This window comes from Talpa occidentalis, unplaced genomic scaffold (genome assembly GCF_014898055.3).
Source record: "Talpa occidentalis isolate TD23 unplaced genomic scaffold, MPIMG_talOcc4v2.1 talOcc4.3, whole genome shotgun sequence".
NCBI classification, from domain to species: Eukaryota; Metazoa; Chordata; class Mammalia; order Eulipotyphla; family Talpidae; genus Talpa; species Talpa occidentalis.
Genome location: NW_023603184.1, coordinates 73,456,498 through 73,478,746, shown reverse-complemented (window position 1 = coordinate 73,478,746; position 22,249 = coordinate 73,456,498). Strand labels below are relative to the sequence as shown.

Genomic DNA, 22,249 nt, shown 5'->3' with positions numbered 1-22,249 from the left:
CTTTCCATTTTAATTGTACTTTTTTGAAAACTTTAAATAAAATCACAGTCATTGATATGCTTATTTAGATTTGGAAAAATCATTAGTCTTTGATGATTTAAAAAACAGCCCCATTCACAGAAATGCAATATTGACTTTTAGGACAATTTCCATAGCTTCCCAAAGCTACTATAAGCAAAAAATTCAATCTCTAATGTGATATTAGAGCCCACAATTAAATTAATTTATAGGGATTTTAATGCAATTAAATTTCCTACAGACTATATCACTAATGGTACTGTTTTCTTACTTAATACACTTTACAGCATAACTCACTTTCATTTTTGCAAAGTCATTTAAATATTACAAATATCACTTTTCTACATATTTCCATGGTGGCAGAATACATTTGCAGTCTATTTAATTTACGGATGACGAGACCAAAATGAAAACTCTTCGAGGATCATAGCTCTTCTGCAAAATCACATTTCCCAATTCTATGACATTAAGTGTATACAAGTCATCTGCATTTGCAAGAATGGACTCTTGAAATGATAATAAATTTTTTAAACGAGCTGATTGTGAAACTTTAAGAAAATTAAAATTCAGAGCAAAGAAAAACATCAGTGATACAATGAGTCAAGATGTGTGGGGTTCATAATATAATAAAGTATTGGCCTTTAAAATTAAATTTAAAACATCTTTGCCATGGCAAATTAAGGAAATATTTAGAGAAGAACATAATTTATGCAAGTCTCCAGACCTCAACTCAGCTAATTTATATTCTTATGTATAAGGCAGTTAAGGATCTCAAAACACATTAAGGCAACTTTCTAGACACAACTAATGAGCAAAGTACTTAGGATAATTTTTCATGCTCCAGACCTAAATATATAGGATTGATACTAAGATGCATGCAATAAGAAATAGTTAACTAGTTTATACTAGTTTTAGAAAGAGACACACAAACTGGTCCAAAGGATTTGTGGCTGGGATATCAGCTAAATTCAGATATCACTTTTGCTACAAATGTGCTGCACACTGGTGCTGTATTTGACAAAGGAGAAGCAGATGTAACTATGGGAATCATAACTTTAATTGACAACAACATAAAAATACTGAAGGATAACAAGTATCACAGATGCAGGTGAAAATTATGCAGGAATAAAAATCAAATGTAGGCTTTATAATGAAGAGTCTACCTTCTCTCTCTGGATATTTCCCACTGTTCCACAAAGAAGAACAAGAATGGAAAGAATATTCTTCTCATTAATGAAAATGGGACAAAAGAAGAGTCAGGGCATTCCTACCTGGTTTCCAGATGAACTGATTATCCCTTTTGCCTTCCAAATGAGCTGCATGGGACAGCAAGAGAGAAAGTAATAGAAATAGCTTCTTCATGCTCCTCTGTACCCAGCGAGTGACAGCCAGATTCCCTTTTGGAAACATTCTTCAGATTTTCAGCCTCTTGACTTGCCTATTCCTAAAAGAAAAAAAGAAAATCTGATGACTTACTTCTATATAGGATTAAAAAAAAAAACTCCCTTTGCTAGAACCTTTATCATGACAGTATTACAAAGTTTCCATTACCATAGAGTGCATCCAACATTAACATTTTAAGGTCAACTGATAATTAGCCACGTTTTCGATCCTTACCCAATGAAGTCATTATAGGCTCGAGGGAGGCCACAGTCCCTCAGTCAGTTCACTTTGATTTTTCTAAGCAAGGTTGGAAGGTGCTGGTATATTCCCTCCTTCAATTCAGCCAAATTCCTTAAGGAGCTCATGATTTAGAAAGATACATAACAACATCCAAAATAGGATGAGAACTGCTCTCACAGTATTGAGAAAGTTAAGATGGAAAGATTACAGAGGACAATTAGTTGTTCTGTAGTGAGAAAAAAAGAGGGAAATCTCACATAAGATGGCCTTAGGAAAACCTAAGGGCTTGAAGGAGCCAAGAGTAAGCATTTCAGGCCAAGAGAATTAGGTGCTGAAATGCATTTTCTGTTTGGGGATGGGTGAGTGGGACCGTGGCTGCTGTGAAAGAGGCAGAAAAGGAAGAACAGATGGAGATGAGATTTACATCACAGGTTGGGAAGCAAATTATTAAGAGCCTCGAATGTCATGTGAGGGATGTGAACTTCATTCTGTAAATAATGACAATGAGAATCGTAGGACAACAAATGACTTTTAAATAACTGTCATCAATGTGCATAATGGATGACAGGTGGAAAATGCCAGAGAAATGGAGACCTGTTTAGAAAACCAGTGAAATCAGTCAGGCAAGTATGGATGAATGCAAGGGTCAGGAGAGATTGGAAAGGCAGTGCAGAGGCTGGAATAAAAGGATTTGTTTAGCAACTGAATAGAATATGAGAGAGAAGGTAAAAAAGACAGCAAGAATCCAAACTTAGATGACTGAACAGAAGGGACTCCTTTAACAAAAGAGGAGAAAAAAAAGAGGGAAGTTTGAAAAAGAAGACAGACAGAATTTCCTCTATAAAACATAAAGTCTGAAGGGCCTCCCCGGTGGTGCAGCAGTTGAGCGCTGGCTTGTGAAGCTGCCCGCAGCCTCTGCAGCGCCAATTTTATCCCCAGCCACAGGTGAGGGTCCCACATGGCACGCAGACCTCTCCTGCCGCCCGCTGCTCCCCTCAGCAGTGTACTTCGGTCCTTTTGCCTGTTCTGCTCCCCACTCTGGCTCTGGTGCATTCTCTCACCCTCCCGCACTTCTGACTGTACCTAGTGCTTGTATAAATAAATAAAAATAAATCTTTAAAAAAATAATAAAATAAAAAAAAAACATAAAGTCTGATATGCCTAAGGGATATCCAGTTTCTTGAAAGATAAGAAGAAAATTCTACTTCAAGTTAAAGAGATATAACTTGCCTTAGTACATGTATTAAGAAACTATAGTAAGAGACACACATATGGGGATGAATTGAACAATAAAAGAATATCAAGAGAAGTTACTTCCACGAATATGCAGCCCCCAAATTGCTAAAAGCAGGGAGCAAATCTGAGTGTGAACTTCCGAGTGACCAAGAACATGGCTACCATACCTCACATACATAACAGAAACTCACAGACTCCTTTTTTAAGATTGTTATCACTGTAGGAGAAGCCACAGCCCTATGCCAAGCACTGATGGAATTTATTCCATGAGTCCTTGTAAAGACAATGATGTGCTGAACACATTTCATCAAATAAAACAGACAACGACAACCTATAAACAGAGTCTCTGTGCAGTCCTAGAGCACTCCTGGAACACTGCAAGGGCACGGGAGCAAAGTACAAATCAGTAAACATGACTCAACAAGGAGTCAAGCAATGAAGTTCAAATACACAGCTGTCTGACAGGCAGCCTCGAACCAGGGATGAAGAGAATACTTGGGTAAGCAACCAGGAGCTTTCCCTCAAATTGCTGTATTGTATATCGCTAACAGAAGAGTAAAAGGTGACTGCTCCCATTGAGACCAAAAAGAGTTATTTTTCTTGACTGTTTGTCCTCAAGAGCTGCCTCTTAGACTATTTCATGAACCCCCTGAGACACTACTGGACACTTCAAAAATCTTTGGCCCAGAGAATATGATCTGACCACATCCCTTATAGTGAGCATCCAGAAGTACAACTGGTGACAACTGTGCTATTACTGAAGGTTAATCAAAAATGGATTTTAAACTATAGTTTATTCTAAGGTCTTAGCTAGCACCAAGGGTATTTCTGTGTGAATCAGATAAAGGTCTCCTCCCAAGTTAAAAAAAATCTAAATTAATACATTATTACACAATCTGAATTGCTCTGGCCATGACACCTTTTGTAGATCCAGTCTGGGTGCACACAGAGGGCCATGTTGCTTGCATATATGAAAATTCACAGACACAGGAGACCACCTCTGTGCCCTACCTCCTACTGTCCCAGTGAGAAGACTGTCACCCTCAGAGCTGGAGCTGCAGGGAACTGGATAGCAGAGAGTGAGTGAGGAGGCAGTGCAGCCACAGGCATGCGTGCTTTCTATTATGCCTGCTCTGTGGAGGCTCCAAGGCCCCAGGATCATGAGTGTGTTTATAGAGGAAGGGGTTAACCCTTCCAGCTAGAAGCCTAGAATCTCAGCTCCCACCCACAGGCTTCCATGTAAGTCAGTATCTGTATGCAACAGGGATTGTGTCCCCTTGCATGAGGCATCTTTGTACATATACACACATATATGCACATACACATGAGCACATAAGCACACATGCACAGCCCTAGACAATGGACATTTCACATTGTTGATGGCAAATTGCATGCCTTAAGAAGCAACACAATGAACATTTTGGAAATTGTATCATGATATGTCAGACTCCGCCTAAGTCTTTTCTCTCAATGGAAAGTTATTCTACTTCTGCTGAGAGGTGAACAGAAGTCAGGCTATTTTTTTCTTCAAAACCCAAAACAGAATTCTCTCCCATCATGTGTATTCATACCTATGCCCACAAAAATGGGTGATTAATTCTTCACAATGTATATTTGATACAAAGACTTTTGTTAGCACATTTTTCAGAGGACATATTGCCAATAATTCCACTGAGGCAACTGAAAAAAAAATCCAAATCTTTCACCCATAAGAAAATATAGCTTTCAGTGAGTCCCACAAAACAAAATAGTTGAAAACTATGCCACAGGAAAGTAAATGAACTGGCCTTCTGAATAATGACAGATATAAGTTATTCCATTGTTACAGAGCTTTTAATTAAAGTGATGAGTTTTGTTTTAGGGTAGTTGAGCCTAAGCTATTATTACTATTATTAAAATAATAAGCTAGGAAGACCAGTACTCCATTGAGAGCTGTTCTATGAAAGAAATCATCAGGGTATAGGAGATGACTTTGTCATTCTCATTAGTGGGAGACATACATCCAAAATAACTAAAAGTATATTCAAGTCATTAAAATGTAATCTAAAGAGAAGAGCAAAAGCATATTTGCTCCACTTCAAATAGCTATATCAGAGAAGCCAAAAAGAGATCTTAAAGGATTAGGAGGGTCCAGTGAGACTGTATATGCCCTGAAATGATGGCCAAGTATCCATCTAAACATATTTTGAATTTTACAAAAAAAGGAACTCTCACATTTAAATTACCTGAACACAGGTTCTTGTGAGCTTTTAAGCTTCCTCATTAGCGCCAATCCCTGAGCTCACTCTGCAAAAGGACCAGTGTCTTTAAGATCCTTTTGGTGTCTACCAACACCAGTACTCAACACTCAGAGGAAGAGCCCAGTGTAGAGTGGCTCAGAATGTCTATTGGATATTTGGGGTCACCATACCTCCCAGCTATCCCTGACTTAATGAGGTCTAGTGCCAGTTGGAAATCTAAGACTGATCTTGACTAGCAAAAAGAAAAATCTGGAACACCGATCCTAGAGCATGAACAAAGGAATCTTAATTTAGGATGCCATGATACTCTTACTCCTAAAAACACCCACACCTATAAGCCTGTAACTCATTACCTCCCCTTTCCCATGAAACTTGAGGATAAAGGATGGAAAACTAGATTTGATGAAGCTTCCACCATTTGCAATGCTGCATACTTTACATACATAAGTAAAATGAGAATCTCTGCTGAATTGAAGGCATGTGTAGGATGGAATCTGAATGAAAGTCTGTCTTACTCTGCTAAACCATTCTGATTCTCTTCCTCCCAAATGCTTGACACTCACTAAATTATTCCTTGGAAGACAGTGAGAGTCATACTTACATCTATTACTTGAGAGGCCACACAAGAGTTCCTTATAAGCAATGTGAGAGGAAATAAAAAATGATCAGAGATTCCACTCCTCTGTTTATTTAAAACAGAAGGGGGAAATGCTGTTTTATATATATATATATATATATATATATATTTATATATATATATATATTTATAAATATATATATATAAACTTATATATATATAAAATACAAGAAGCATGTGCTACCCATAATGGCATGAATAATTTTTATCATGAAGGTTGTTGAGTTTCCAAATCAACTTATTTACTATATATCTTAGTATCTAAAATGTATTTGCAAGGTTAGCTCGAAACTGATGAAAACTAAGAGAAATAAAAAACATAGTTTCTCCCTTTAGCCTCAGTTTTCCAATCATTTAAAGGCCATTCAAAGTATGAAAAATGTGTCTTACATTTCATAGGCATTTTATTTTCCCTTCACTGTATTCTTATTGTTGAAGTCCTTGAATAATTAAAGGCACAGAACTTTAAAATGAAATTAAAAAACCATCCAATTTGCTTTCAGCCTGAGAGAATCAACCATGAATGGGAGAGAAGCAAACTTGACCATGCCTATCTCCATAGTGCCGTCTCGTGGCTGCTGTGCAGAGGAGACAGCCCAGCAACAGGGATGGCAGGAGGGGGTCCTACTGCCAGGACCCACTCAATTGACCAGGATAATGATTCTGTAACAGGGTGGTCCCCAGAGAAATGGGAGGTTTCAGGTTCCCTGCCCCATCCAGGGAAGGGTAAGCTGAGCAGGGAGGAGGGAACCAGAAGGAGGAAGGAGAGCAAGACCTGGAGGAGGCACATGGAGCAGAGAGAAATGTAAAGAAACTACACTTGCTTCTTGGCCTTGGACTGATGTCAGGGGCTGGAGGAACACGGAAGGAAACACTTGAAACAGATGTGGGTGAGAGTCCCATGGGGAGGTTAACAAAGACAGCTTTAATCTTGATTTTAATTTTGCTCTTTTTCCTCCAGACTTGCCTGGCCCCTTCTGCCCCTTCCTATGTGTCCCCACCAGAAGGTGTCTTTAACTTGTAGCAAACTTTAGGGCCTTGGAGGTCTTGCTTTGGACCAACCCTGTTTGGCTGGTCATTTACCCACAAAAGGATGGGTAACTTTGGGTGCCTGATTTGGAAACTTCAGTCTCTCTTCTCTCTATCACACACTAATTGTATTAAAGTTCCTTTCCATTGAAGGTCTTATGTACTAGAGCATGTTTTGTCTTTATGCAGTGGGTGGCAAAACCTATTTAGAACAGGCAGGTTTGGGAGTCCTGCGGTGCCCCTCACCCTGCCCTGTAACAATTCCAATCAGCTCCCTATTCAAATGATTGTTTACTAAAAACTTCTGGAGAAATCATAGAAACATCTCCTTTTTTCTCACCTCTCTAACTTCTGCTTGCAAAATTGTACATTCTGTCTCTCTAGTTTTGTTCTTAATCTGTCAATATATGAAGTATTGACCTAAGTACTTCACTTATCTCTCACCATAGTCCTATGAAGTATAGTATTCCCCATTTTAAAGATAAGGAAACTTAGGCATGTTAAGTGACAAGCCAAAGGTTACAGAGGTAGTAAGTTGTTTGCAAATGATCTCCATGAGCTCTAAAAGGAGAAAAACTAGCATCGTAACCCAAAATCATGAAGGGTTTTTTTCATATCCCTGAAAGTCAAGTCTTTGTAACCCTAGGCAGTGTCTTTCAGCAGTTTCAGTGTCTTCATGAAAGCAATTTACCTATCATTTCAAGTCATCCTCGCATAACACTGAGACATTATTTCTATTTTTCAAATGTAAGAGAGAATGATCATGAAGGATGTTCAATAATTATTTCAAGGTGACCTCAACCAGAAAATGTCTAAGTTAGATCACTCTGGCCACATTCTGTTTATTGCATCACACATGGTGATGGCGGGACACTAGTCAGGGAGCCTCATGATCCTCAGCTACAAAACAAAGAGGGCAGCCATTCCATAATTCTCAGAGGGTAAGGACAGAATAAAATAATGGCTAAAGAATATTTAAATGATCACTAGCCAGAGAATGAATGAGTGCTTGCTAAAGGGCCAGCATTTTACAATTGTCGTTATTATCTCACAATTTAGAAAAATCCTCATTCCAGCAATATGAAATGGAGAGTTTGAAAGCAATCCTGCAGCAAAAGAATGGGCGATGATTTCTCAGCCTCCTAAACTTGTGACTTTGTGCCATATTTTTGAAGAGCTAAAAGCATTCTGTATCAAGAGTCCCATTAAAGATTCACACTGACCCTGTGAAGGAGAAAACAGGTATCATCATCTCTATTTTATGAGATAGTAACCTCTGGCCTCGCAATGACATGATGTTTAGTAACTTCTTTGAGACTTTTAAACCTAAGTCTCTTTCTCCATGCACCTCACTCTGCAGAATCCTAAATTAGAGTAAATAAAAGCATAGGGGTAGCTGCAAGCATACCATAAAAATACACAATCAAGTGGTTTTCAGTTTACTGTAATGATAATTACTAGAGGTTTATATCACATCACAAAGCCACAGAAAATTCTGCACAAAGGCCACATAAATATTTTACATGTTCCTAAACAAATTGTTGCCACAATACATAAATGATGGAGGGATCAAAACAGATTTGTGAAAACCTTCAAAACTGTATCTTGAGGGCCTCCCCTGGTGGCGCAGCGGTTGAGCGCTGGGCTGCGAAGCTGCCCCCAGTCTCTGCAGTGCCAGTTCGATCCCCGGCCACTGGCGAAGGTCCCACATGGTGCACAGACCTCTCCTGCCGTGCCCGCTGCTCCCCTCAGCAGTGTATTTCATCAGTCTGCCTGTTCTATTCCCCGCTCTAACTCTGGTGGATTCTCTCACCCTCCTGTGCTTCTGCCTGTACCCAGTGCTTGTATAAATAAATAAATAAATAAATCTTAAAAAAAAAAAAAAAAAAACCTGTATCTTGATAGCTGTGGCAGACATTGCTATATTCAGAATGTCCACCTGCCATGATTAAAATTACATAAAATTCCACTCCCAGCTTTCCTTGAGAGTCACAGTGACACAGTTCTGACCAGGGAGTGATTTACAGACACAAGCAAGGGGTGTGGCAGGGAGGGACTTCTCCACTATCCCTGCCTGGATACCAGATGTAACGCATGGAGGACCCAGAGCCATCTTGAGACCATATGGTAAAAACCACCTACCAACCATGCACAGTGGAGACTGGCTGCAGAGGAAGCCTGGGAATCAGAGGCCATCCTGCAACTTCAGCAAGTGCCCTAGACTGTCAATTTCTGGACCTACTGCTTTGTGAGAAAAACAATTCCTCTTTTTAAGACACTTTTTCTTGTATTTTCTGTTATATGAGCTGAAAGCCACTCTAACCGTTATAGTACCCAGGACCCTAGATGCAGGGGGCCTATTTATAAACTTTCACATGAGTGTGCCTTTTGCTATGACTCCACAGATTGAAACTCAAGTTCTCACATGATTCAAGCAACACAAACTTTCTGTAAACCTATATATGGATGTTTCTGTTTCTAAGCTAGTGATACTGGTTTATTCCCCAAATTTGTTTCCTCAGTTAATACATGAATTATTCAAAGAAAAGTGGCGGTATCTGTTCTCATTTTTCATGAGTATGTTTGCAGTGAAGAAAGGGGCACTTCATGTATGATAAACTATATAAATAAAAGAGAAAGGTAGTAATTATTCTGGTAAGCGGCTTCTGACTCCCCAAAGAGAAAAAAATCTGTGCATATAGGACATATTGATGTAGATATGTTCTTTGCAGTTGCCAAACCCTTCTGATTCTGAAGTATTATAGACACACACTTATAAATTTAGAATCACCAAATCATGAAAAATCATCTCATCACCTCAGGGGATCATGTTCTCATTGCCCTATGCATTTCGGGTTGTTGCACCCATGTGTCACTATTTCCTCCCTCTTAATCACTTTTTTTCACTTGGAACAAGGATACCAAACTTTCCTCTCTACTATGAACTTCATTAAAGGTTATATCTCACTGGCCATTTCTTCTGACTTCTTTCTTTGACTTATGAATTGATATAAATTTGACTCTGTCATTAGAATACTATTATAGTTGGGTTCACACCCCATGATCATAGTTTCCTCCCTTTAAATCCTGTGCTTCATCCCCATTTCTCCACATCCATTCCCATAACACCAATGAATTCTGCCCTCAAGTCACACATCTAACTTACCACTGAACATTCCCACTTAGATATCTGGCAGGTACTCGTATGTAACAAACATAACAGATTAGCCTGGAATCCAGTATTCCCCAACATTTCCCTCAATAATGGCATCACACTGCCCCAGGCTAGAAGCCATGAATATCCAAATATCCTTTCTTTTTCTCACATCTGAAACCAACCCATCAGCAAATCTAGCTGGCAACACATTCACCATCTATTCAGTAGACAGCCACTTCCATCTTCTTCACCACGACATTCCTAGTAAAAATCACCATCATTTCTCAACAAACTAGTAGAGGGGACTCTCTGGTGGCACAAGGGGTTAAGATGCAACCTATGAAGCTATCCACAACCTCTGCAGCACAAGTCCAATCCCCGCTGGCCAGGGAGCTACCCACATGGCACAGCAGACCTCTCCTGTCCCACCCACTGCTCCCCTCAGCAGTGTATTTCAGTAGATCTGTCTGTTCTGCTCCCCTACTCTGTCTCTGGTGAATCTTCTCACCCCCCACTCCTCTGACCTGTACCCCAGTTCTTGTATGCATAAATAAATAAATCTTTGAAAAAAAAAAAACAGTAGAATAGTAGCCTTCTCACTGGTTTTCCTGTTTTCACTCTTGGTAGTCTTCTATGAATTCTCCATTGAAAATCCAGGATAAATTTTAGGAAAGAAAAATACACTTCTCTCTTTAAATGGTCCACATCTTCCCATCACAGAATACCATTTAAAGAGCCTGATTGGATATTTGCTTCTTCTCCTTCATATCACCCTACATTCATTACTCTAGCCCAAATGCTCTGGCCTTTTACTGATTTTTCAATGATACATCTTTTCTCAAGGATACATTGCACTGTTGCTCCTTAGGTATTCACATGCCTTGATTCTTCAGTTCATTTTTTGTCAAAGACTTTCCCAGACCACCACCTGTTCAGCACAGTGGCAATCACTTTATCCCTATGTCATTTGTCTGTTGTTTGTTTGTAACACTTAGGATAGATCAATACCTGACAATCTAATGTATATTGGCTTATTTATTTTCAGCTTCTCTAGTATGCACTTAATATCTTATTTACTCTTGCATGCCCAATGCCTTTTATATTGCCTGGAAATCAGTAGACATTCAATAAATAGTTGCTAAATGAATACATGGGTTATTGAATCTATATTTGTACATTATTTTTCTTGATTCTGGAGCACAATTTTGATGAAGAGGTTTTAACATGCAACAAAAATGGAATGGATAGAAAAGCCCATCTACCTGGAAAATTGAACTATTTCAGATTATACTAGAAATAATTTTTAAATCCACAAATTTGGAACATATGTGGAATGTCCAAACACACAGAGGATAGGTTCTTATCCAACATACAGAACCATCTGCTGTAATTTAAGAAAGAACTAAAAGTGCTAATTCTCACTCCAAAAAGAATTATTTTTCTGGTTTAGATGAAAAAATTATCATTTAATTTTATTGAAGCAAAAAGTGACCTCCTTTATGCTTCTTCTGAGAATACATAAAACTATGGAATTAAAACAAAATTTAAATAAAGGAATGACTTTTAAAATGTATGCTTTTCTCCTTCTCATGTGAAGATGTTTCTTGCATTATCATTCAACAGTTGAATCACTGCTGAATGCTGCCTTGTGTTAATAAAAGCGATTGTTAGGATACTAACCTTTACATATAAGGTGAAAAAGAGTATCATGTGAATGTGTCATTTTCATTTTAGTGGCTACTATAGTCAGTTTAAGACAATGGAAATTATTTAAATTGAGAACAGCAATAGGTAACCTTTAAATTAGCATTTAAGTTATTAGATTTTTGTACAACCTATGGTAACCTTCAAAACTTTATGAACTTCTTTTGAGTTACTGAATTGTCTCCTCTGTGCTCAGTGACATTAATTTAGTAGTTGTCAAACCCTGATAATCATTTGAGCTATGGTAAACCTCTGGAAAATGCCTCCCACCTCATAAATGAATTACAAACACACAATTGTCACCCTCAAAAAACAGAAGAACAGAAAATATGTTATATTGTCTATAATTTTTGAATCTTCAAGTGGAGGGCACATGTTATAAAGTAGGGAAAAAATTTTGAAAGTTAAATATTTGAATGAAAATAATATGAAAACATAATATCACTAAAGAAAAATTCTATTAAATTTTGGTGAAGAGTTTAATTATAAATGAAAATGCATTAAACTTGGAAGTATTACATTCTAGAGAGAGTAAGAAAATTAGTATAATGACTTCTATAGCTATTCTGAGAAAGAAAATAACATGTAATGGTGTTAGTGTCTACTTTAGTCCACTCTGCTTAAGGGTACAGGGAAGAATTTTACCATCTTTGATCAATTTCTATAAACATACACACATATACGATAGATAATATATATAAATGAAAGATAGTAATGTTTGTGGGCTTATATGTAAGTTACTCCAGAGAACTTTAGAAAATTCAGTATCACTAAAATATGAACAGGTAACATTCTCTTCTTAAGTAATATTGACCTTTAAAAAAATGCCTAATTACTCATTAATATTTTCTGCAATGCAAGATTCTAAATATTTAATGTCATGAGAATTATCCAGTTAAACTGTAAATAGAGATTTGTGTTCTCTTGATTAATTATGCATCCACTGTTGCAAAGGAACTTATTGAAAAATGTGTCCACAGTTGACATAAAAATGTTTATAAACCAATAAAATTTTCTAGCAATCTCTCCCATTATCTTTATAAGTTTTCATTTATTATGATTAAGCACTGACCATTAATAAATGGCTCATCAGATTCATAGAATTTGATAAAATTTATTTTCACATTGTATCATCTCATCCTTCCCAAATGAATGGAGCATTATCTGAAAGAGAATATTCCAAATTAAGTTGAAATGCAGAGGTATTTTTAGACTTTTCATTTATTGCATAAACCACAAGGAAAGTTGCAAGAACATGTTTGACCAATGGAAAACAGATTATACTCTTTTACTAGCATCTCCAAGGGTGTTTTTTTTTTCCCATTATTTCTAGATGTTTTAAATAGAACAACAAAGCCTGAAGGCATTTGTTTCAAAATACATTTCCTTTAACATTTCCTACCTTAAAAAATACAATAAATTCACGGAATCAATACTATCTACCTCTAATTTCACAAAAACAGGCAGATATTGATGGTATCAAATAAAAAGCCACTCTTCATCTATACTATATTACACTATTATTGCTTGTGCATATGTGTAGATACACACGATACTTTACAAATGATAAAATGACCAACACAAAAACCCAAAATTTTCAAAGAGTGATTTCTCTAAAAGAAAGCAGATAAGTTCACTAGATAGCCTGGCAATTTGCCATTGGAAATTTTACATTTAGAAGTTTAATTACAAACTTAGATAAGTGGATTATAATGAAAGATATTTCTAGCAAGGGAGCCCAGACAGATGCATCATGAATGCATTAAAGAAAACACCAGAGAGAGAACTTTCCATCAGCAGAAAGATTTTAATTAAACAGCAATAGGATGGATCTCTTCTGTGAAATGATATTACTGTTACCCACAGTTCATTGAAACTATTTACTATATAATATATTCTTTGAAACTATTCTACTTTGGAAAGTATGCTGAAATCTGTCACTCAATGATGGGAGCAAAAAAATTGTGCATATGAAGGAAAAGGACCATGCTCAGTGGCCCCATATTTTATGGAGACCCACAGGCTTCAGAGGGAAGCAAAGAAGCCAACAGTGACCAAGAGAATATCCACTGAAATGCTATTGGGACAGTCAAGAGGATGACTGAAATTGGGGCTCAGTAATATCACATGCTATCATTTTGTTCATGGCAAGAATTTAATTATTTGAGATACTAGGTTGATATGACATTTTCAAAATCCTCAACAACATCCCTGTGGCCTCTGCAGTGTCCAACCAAAAGTTTGTTCCTTGAGGTCAGGGGCCGTATGTTTTTCACTTTGCATTCCCAGCTTCTAGTCTAATATCTAAACCCAATAGGTACATGGAAAATGTTGAATAAATGAAGGGAATATGTACAAGGGGTACCTATTCTTGACCTATGACATAATGAACAAAAGAGAACTAGCTAGAAAGCTCAAACACATATCAACAAAATGACTCCAGTGATATACTCCCCCCAAATTGCTAGATTATACCTCACAGACTTTCTTAGATACCTAACATTTACTAGTCCCCTATCAACATTGCACCTTTTCTAACACACACTCACCAGACTGTGGCCAAGTCCACAGAAAGAATGAGTACTAGAGGGTAGAGTGTTGGGGGGATCATTAAGGCCCCAACAAAGGAAACTTGTGGGTGTCATAATACAAAATGGAATTCCAAAAAGATACTTTAATAAAATAAATAGACAAAAATTGATGTTTAAGTTCTTAAAGAAGATAAAATGATTCATGTCCTAGAACAGACCATGACCTCTGTCCCTAGGGGAAGGGAATAACACTCAGACATCTGAAGGTCAGGAAGAGACATCTGTGAGAACAAAACAGTAGTCTGAGAGGGGGATAAATCAGAAAATGCTTAAAATCATTTAAACAGAACAACACAATCTAAATGCATTAGTGCAAACACAAGGAGGGCTTATAAAAAACCAGGTAAATGACAAGAATGAAACTAAATCAGGCATACTCATAAATGTTTCAAAAAGAAATCTACATTCTGCCCTGTTGAGTACATCACTGGAGAAGGGACAATTACACCCACCTCACAAGTGTTTATAATACTTTTGGGGAATCAAAGGTATAGTTCATCATCCAACCTGGTCAAATCATAATCATGTGCAACTATATATTAATGAGGTAAGAAGGAACACAATCTGTCATCCTGCTGGTCATCTGCATCACTTTGTTCTGTGAGCACATGTATATCTTAATTCTTCATCCGCTTCGGAAACTTACACCATTATCACTGGAGGGGTACTGAGTGAGGACATATAAGGAGATGGTACACCCGAACAAAGTTTCACTGCTATTAAAAGAGAAAAGAGATTCCTAAAGAGAATCAATATCCTATCCTATGAGAACATCATTCTTAATGGGTGAGGTCAGATGCCATTGATGACATCAATTCTTAGCTGATGATGTTATATCCCCACGACAATTTCCAGTTCATATCATTGTTTTTCTAAATCTGTTCCTCTTTCTCTAGAACAACACTTTTTGTACCTTCTACCTCACAAGCACGGGAACAAGTGAATATAATAGATGGCAATGTTCGAACATCAAAGAGGATATTGATAGCACTGATGTATCAAGGAATTAAATGAATATTAGATGAGTTCTCTAATACACTTAGCAGTAACTATTGGAAATAATTCAATGCCTATGAAGCAACCCATTTTATTTTCGGGTGTGCCAATTATTGGGACATGCCTCTCAAGTCAGAATTGGGCTTTTCTTTCTTAATCTAAAACCTTTGATCTTAACACTTCCTTTTTCAGTTATTGCTAAAGTAGGTCTCCCCTGCCTTCCATGTGTCAAAACATCAAGTTTCTTCTTTTCTAGGTTAAACATGTCCATATTTTTTAACTACTTCCATTATTCATAGTTTTCACCATCTTTACCCTATGGTGCTGGACATGTCTCCACCAGGCAAAAGGCAGTGCTCTGCAGGGGGCAAGCCTGTAAGTCACTGGGCAGTCAGGTTCACAGTAACTGCCCAAGTAAAGGGCATTTGGGTGGGATAACAACAACATGTGGGTATGAAATAATCCTAAATATAAAAACAAACAAACAAAAAAAAACCTAATAACTTGTGCACAGAAGAATTTATATCAGGGCTTATCTATCGTTAATTAGAAACACCATAATGTTAATTGAAAGAGAGTAACCTAAATGCCTACTAAAGGGAAATGATTAACTTTTTTTTTCCCCCAGTGGAGTATGTATAGTATATTATATAGTTAGAAAGAGTACAAAATTATGGAAAATGTGTATGAGAAATTTAAAGAAACCTCAATATTATATTAGACTAAAATTGCAAGGGGAAAAAAATTGATGCATTAAATTTGGGGAGGAAACATACTAAGAGTGTTAGTAGCATTTAGATGATAGAAATATGGGAGGTTTGTTCCTTGTCTTCTCATTTATTCTGGCTTTAAAAGAAGTTAATCAGAATGTGAAATTCAGACTATCTTCATTTTACAGGATTTTTAAAAATCTGGAGACCACACTGTGTGTACCCAACACCAAATGTGGCACAAGTAGAGCACATATTGAGTGTTTAATAAGCATCTGCTGCCTGCTGGAAGAAGCCAACTCAGCAAGGCCATTTCACTGCACTGTGTGGATTTTGGCAATTTGTCAGTGAAACGATGTTTTTCCCAGGAAGGAAAATAATCTGCTGCAAAAGAAACTTTAATGACTACTTTAAAAATAGTGTTGTTTCCCCATGTAGCCATTCTTCTTCAAGTAGCATAGAGGGGAAACTTGCTTCCCCCTCCTTTGTGTTCTGCAAAGCCCATGGAAACCCAAAGTTACCTTCCGCTGTTAATGGGAATGCCTGGAGCAAAACAAGAAGCAGACCCCTGGGTTTCATGGCCCCACATAAATAGTCAAGGCTTGTTGCAGGAAAACTTTTGTATCTTTTATCAGGAAAATTAAAATAAATGTAAACAATTTGCCTTTTTGGGGAAGGTAATCTCAGTTTGATTTGTTTTTGTTCAAGCTGGTGCTGCGCTTGATAATGAATACTTAAAACCAAACAGAGATCAAAATGTCTACCCTTTCTGCTTCCGTTTTCCTTTCCTCCTAGCTGCACCAACCAGGGGACCATCGTCCTACTCCCCTAAGCCAATCGAACGCCATTGTAATATCTTCTTTTCCCAAAAGAAAATATTCTCTGAGCCAGTTGGCTGTCCATTCAGAGAACTGAGGCCAAATTCTGTCACAGTGATAGTCACTGCCCCAGCCAACTGCCAGCTGATTTCCTTTAATATTATATGAATTTCTAGTGCAAAAGGATCTGGAGGGTCCCTTGAATGCTATTAAAACCTGACACATACCTAACTTCATATTATGTCTCGGAAAGCTATCGAACAGAATCCCATGATTCTGCTCCTACTCTAATACAATATTTCATATCAAATATTGCCATCATCAAATATTTAATGGAAACCAAAATGAAGAGACAAAGTAGACTGCTGGGCTCAGATGAAACCAGGAAGGATGGCACACGGCCCCTTATTTTAGGATGCTTCCCAACTAATTGCAATTACTGGACATATAATAAGCGAAGATTTAATTAACTAAACAAAGTAGCCTATGTAAGTGCTAATTTCCTATTACAGACAATAAGCATCCTACGTGTCCTTAGAATAACTTCAAGGAGATTTTGAAAGACAAATAGATTTTAGGCACAGTTCAAACATGAGGTAACACCTAAAAATTCAAGCAAGGGAATGATAGTAAGTTAAGTGCTCAGATTTTCAATAAAGCTTAAGAAATAGATGGGAACTACAGAGCATACAGTTTAAAATGTGAAAGCTTCTGGTTTTACTCAATAGGCAACGACAAGATAATCAAGTAATTCTCCAACGGGAAGAAATATAAAAATGTACATCAGGAATGTCTGACAGCAGCATGTAAGGCAGATTAAGGAAAATAAACTCAACACAAGAGACTAGGACAATAACCTGCTGTAGATACAGTAACCACTCTGAAAATGGGGAAATGGAAATGCAGCAGGAGCTATGACAAAGAAAGTACAAACTAGAAGGAGAAAGGAACTGGTCAGGGTTGACAATGAGGTCTCAAGCTGAGAAACAAAGAGCTAGAAGGAGAAACTGGTTACAAAAAGTGATGACAAGTTTTGCTTTGTCACAAGTTTGATGTCATTATGTACCACTCAACTAACAATGTCTAAATGGAGAAATGGAACAGACAGGGGGTCAAAGTCAGAGATGTTACGAGTTTGAGTTATAAGATTTTATTTTACAGTCCTATTGAGCTGGTTGGCAAATCCAAGAATTAGAAAATTGGACAAGCTCTCAAGAGACTGTAGTACAGAAAGAGTTGAGGACTAAGGGTCACTAAGTTGAGGAGTAAGGGTCCTCCTTTATCTGCTCATGTTCAGCCTCCTGAAAGCAGCGTTTTTGCTCAGGCGGTCTCTTCTAGGAAAGGTGTTTTTTCCTACTTGAAGGCCTTATGAACTCGTCTGTAATGTTTAAGGGCTAGCACAAATGGAACCTCAGCTGGTAGGATTCTCCCTCAGTCATATGTGCAGAGTTAACTCACTCCATAATTCATGATCCCAAACAATATCCTACAATAATCATCTACACATGTTTTTTCCTCCATTAGACTGAGTTCAACAGTGGTAAAGGTTCTACCTTAATCATCTTTTTAATATTCCTAACAAGGTGCCTAGCACAGAGAGACAATGTTTATGTAATCTCCCGTATCTAGCAAAGTTAAGAAGGGGAGCCAAAACAGCACACATTTGTAGAATAATAATAAAAAAAAGCATGGGCCTGATTTAGAAATGGATTTCTAGATATTGAGCTGAAGCTATAAGATTCTGGGGCACCTAAAGAGGAGGTGAGTTCATCTTGCAGGAAGGAAAGTTGGGAGTCAAAAGGCTCATAGGGCAACTGTGGCAACAAGTCTTCAATATGGTCTCTGATGATTCAGCTCCTGATATCACACTGGCAAAGTCCCCTCCCACACTGAAAAGGAAGTTGTGAAGGTGATACTGGATGATTCCCTAGACCAGGTCATAAAAGACACTGCCAATTCACCTGGCACACTCTTGATCACTCCTCTGGGGAATACCAGTTGCCAACTCATGAGGATACTCCATCAACCCTAGTAAGAAATCTAGGATAAATCTCTAAGCTTTTAATACATTGGACTTTCTGATGACTAGTCCTCATGTAGGAGGGCGGTTGAGGACCTCCTGACAACAACCAGCACTAACTTGCTAGGCATATGTGTGAGCTCTCTTGAAAGCAAATCCTCTGCTCCCAGTCAAGACTTCATATAAGAGTTCCCCAGCTGATAACTCCACCGCAATGTCATGAGACTCTGAGTCAAATTCTTGACCTTCAGAGATGGTGTGAGATAATAAAGTTTTATTGTTGTTTTTGATTTGAAATGGAAAAGCCCACTTTACCAATAGTGTAGGAAAACACTAGTTCTTCCTTGTGTCATTCTTTCTAGTGTGTTGCCTTGATTCCTACATAGAACACTTAACTTCTGACACTACTAATCACCAAATATGTAGTTATTTTTCCCCACACCAATCAATTCCCTGCAATGACAGGGAGATAACCACGCCCTAACTCAGTTCTGACAGTATCAACCTGGAGATATTGTCAGATACCACAGGTTCAAGATTCAGTCTCACAGACTGTACCCACCCCACTTCAAACACCAATCACAAGTAGCAGGTCCCGGGGTTACCCACAACTCACTGTCTGATTTAGCTACAAACTGGAGGTTATACAACCCCCTCCTCAGATTCAATAAGGTTGACAGAGCTGCTCACAGAACTTTGGGAAACTCTTATTTTTATTTTGTTATTAAAGATATGATAAAAGTATATAGATAAAGAGATACAAAGGATGAGTTCTGGGAGAGCCCTGAGCTCAGGGGCTTCTATCTTCATGGACTTGGGGCATCTTACTCCCCCCACGAGACTATGTTCACCAATCTGGAACTCTTTGCCATCCCTTACTATTGGGATTTTTACCGAGGCTTCATCATATTGGCAGGCTCACACATTAACTTCATCTGTGGTCTTCCCTTCTCAAGAGAATAGGGGGAGTAGGATTGAAAATTTTAACCTCATCACCCTGGCTTGGTCTTTCAGGTGACCAGTACTCACCCAGGAACATTCAGGATCCCACCCAGAGTTGACTCACCCAGGAACTTGAAAGGGTTTCTGAATCCCTGTGTCAGAACACTGGGGGCAGAGATCACTATATATCTTTCTGTTGTCTCATAAGGTTGTTAAATTTGAGTAATTTGTTGCACAGCAGGAAGTGACTAAAATACTTAAGTGCCTTCCATTTCTTTAGTTCTCTTCCACAGAAGGAAGAAGATAATATGAACAGTCAATGATAGTGACTATTGCATGGAAGACACTATTATTCTACTGATGAATTTAAAGCTGCAAAGTAGAGAGAACCAAACCAAAAATTAGAATCAAAAAAGCTAGCATATGCCCATCTCACTACTTCAGCAAATCACAGTCATACCAAATCCATACCTCTAGGCACCTATCTTAATTCAAAATAAAAATAATTATTTCACTACCTGTCTAGCAAATGCTTGCTGTGTACTAAGTATTGTTCTCAATGCTAAGAATATAGCAGCAAATTAAAATAACTTTAAAGCAAATAAAGTGTGAGCTATGAGGATAGCTGAGTAGTGTTCCAGGCAGAAGTGCCAAGCTCCTGAGGCATGCAAGTCAGGGAAATTGGATTAAAGTGAAAGAGAGGAGAAATAGAGGGACTCATGCCAGAGGAGCGTATGGCCTCTATCAATCACTATCATAATTTTGGTTTTCACTAAGAGTGAGATGGGAAGCTACTGTGTATTCTGCAAGGAAGAGTGACATGATGTGACTTACATTTCAGCAGGATCTTTCTGGCTGCTGTGCTGAGAATAGACTGCAGGAAGGAGAAAAAAATAGAGAAACAGGAGGACTACATATGAGCCGGTTATGAATGAATAAAGGTGGTAAAAAACAGTGAGGTTCTAGAAATATGATGAAGGCAGAGCCAACAAGATTTGCTCATGGATTAAATGTAAGTATCAGAGGAGAATCAAGCATTGCTTCAAGATTTTGGGATGAGCAAATGAAACAATAAACTGCTACTAAGAGAGAGGGAAGGCTGTGGTAAGAGGGCCAGACATAGGGTAGAAGAGATATGAGGAGTGCAGTTTCAGATGTTAAAATTTGAATACTCACTATAGATCCGAACTAGAGATGACAAATAGGAAAATAGAACCATGAATCCATAGCTCAGGGGAGAGCCCCAAACTGGTGTTGAACTGGTATTATTTAGAAGCCATTAGTTACAAGCAGTATATGATTGGATGAGGTCACTAAGGTAACGTGAATGAAAATGAAGATTAGAGTTTGCATCAAGCCCACCATCAACTCATATCTTCATTTCTTTTGAGTTCTCCCTCATTTTACTTCAGACCTCCCAAACTACTACCCTCCACTCCTCAAAAAAACAAGCAACTATAAACCAGAGACACTACCCCAGGGGGCGGAAGGAGTGTGGGGGAGGGATTAAGGTCAAAATAAGGGGGGTGGGAATTGTATGGGGAATATAACCAAGATGAAAATGCACACATTGTGCAAAAATGAAAAATAATGTAAAAAATAAAAACAAACAAAAAAGCATGAATCGTCTTCTCCAGTCCACCCCAGTGTTAAACTGGGCTCCACAATTAACTCCTTGAAATTCTAATTTCTGGAAAGATTTGGTTCTTTCACTGTTCTCTTTATTTGCTGATAAACAGTGGGAAAACTGAGCCACAATTCCTGCTGTCATTTCCGCTATAGATGAATGAATGTGTCTGTGTTCTTTGTTCCCTTTGTTGCTGACACTTTCAGTTTTTGTCTTCTCTTCTGGGGTCATACCATTCCCTTTAAGGAAAACACCAAAGATTTACAAAGTTTCTTTCTAATGAACATAAAAACATCCTGAGGTTGAGTATGCTGACCGCTCACTCGTCTCGCTTAGATGCCAACCACAGCAGAAGGTTTGCATCCATAGTCACACCAAGCCTGCAATCAATCATTTTCTCTCTCACCTTATTCAGTGACTATCACACATACACACATCCTCTGACCTTTATAAATTGTATTCTCAATGTATTACCTTCTCTAGCTTTTGGATGCTACAGCCATCATCTAGAACATGCGAACACAGTTTTTGTTAAACTTGGCCAGCTTTGAGTCTATCTTCTATATCAAATCCAATTTTAAGCAAAGGATTTTTAATTCTAGTTCTGATGACTTTTAAACTAGGAACATGCCTAACATTTATCTACAAAATTATTCACAGATATGTAAATATAAAATAGGTAAGGCTTGTGCCTATTATTAAAAATGATGAAATTATAGTGCATCAAGATCAAATGACATCTCTATAGCCATGTTTCAGTTAGGACTTAAGATTCCTGGCTTTGTATTATGTGAACAGATAACAGTCAAAGAAATAACAAGTTGATTGATAACAGGTGTCAACAGTAAGACACAACTAATTTCAGAGGACATTAGTTTGTTGATATATTGTAGCAGAAACA

At 37.8% G+C, this 22,249-nt stretch overlaps 1 protein-coding gene across 4 annotated transcripts in view; it reads right to left on the bottom strand.

The window, feature by feature from the left end:
• The window catches only part of THSD7B (thrombospondin type 1 domain containing 7B), a 1,502,545-nt gene that overhangs the window by 704,248 nt on the left and 776,048 nt on the right, over positions 1 to 22,249 (bottom strand). For 3 of the 4 annotated variants that reach the window (XM_054699694.1, XM_054699696.1, XM_054699695.1), the window contains one exon: positions 1,290 to 1,462. In XM_054699694.1, the coding sequence (XP_054555669.1) occupies positions 1,290 to 1,428 (139 nt within the window). In that variant the 5' untranslated portion in view covers positions 1,429 to 1,462. Of the gene's footprint in view, positions 1 to 1,289; positions 1,463 to 22,249 lie in introns of those variants that run through there. The other variant, XM_054699697.1, reaches the window with a different exon arrangement.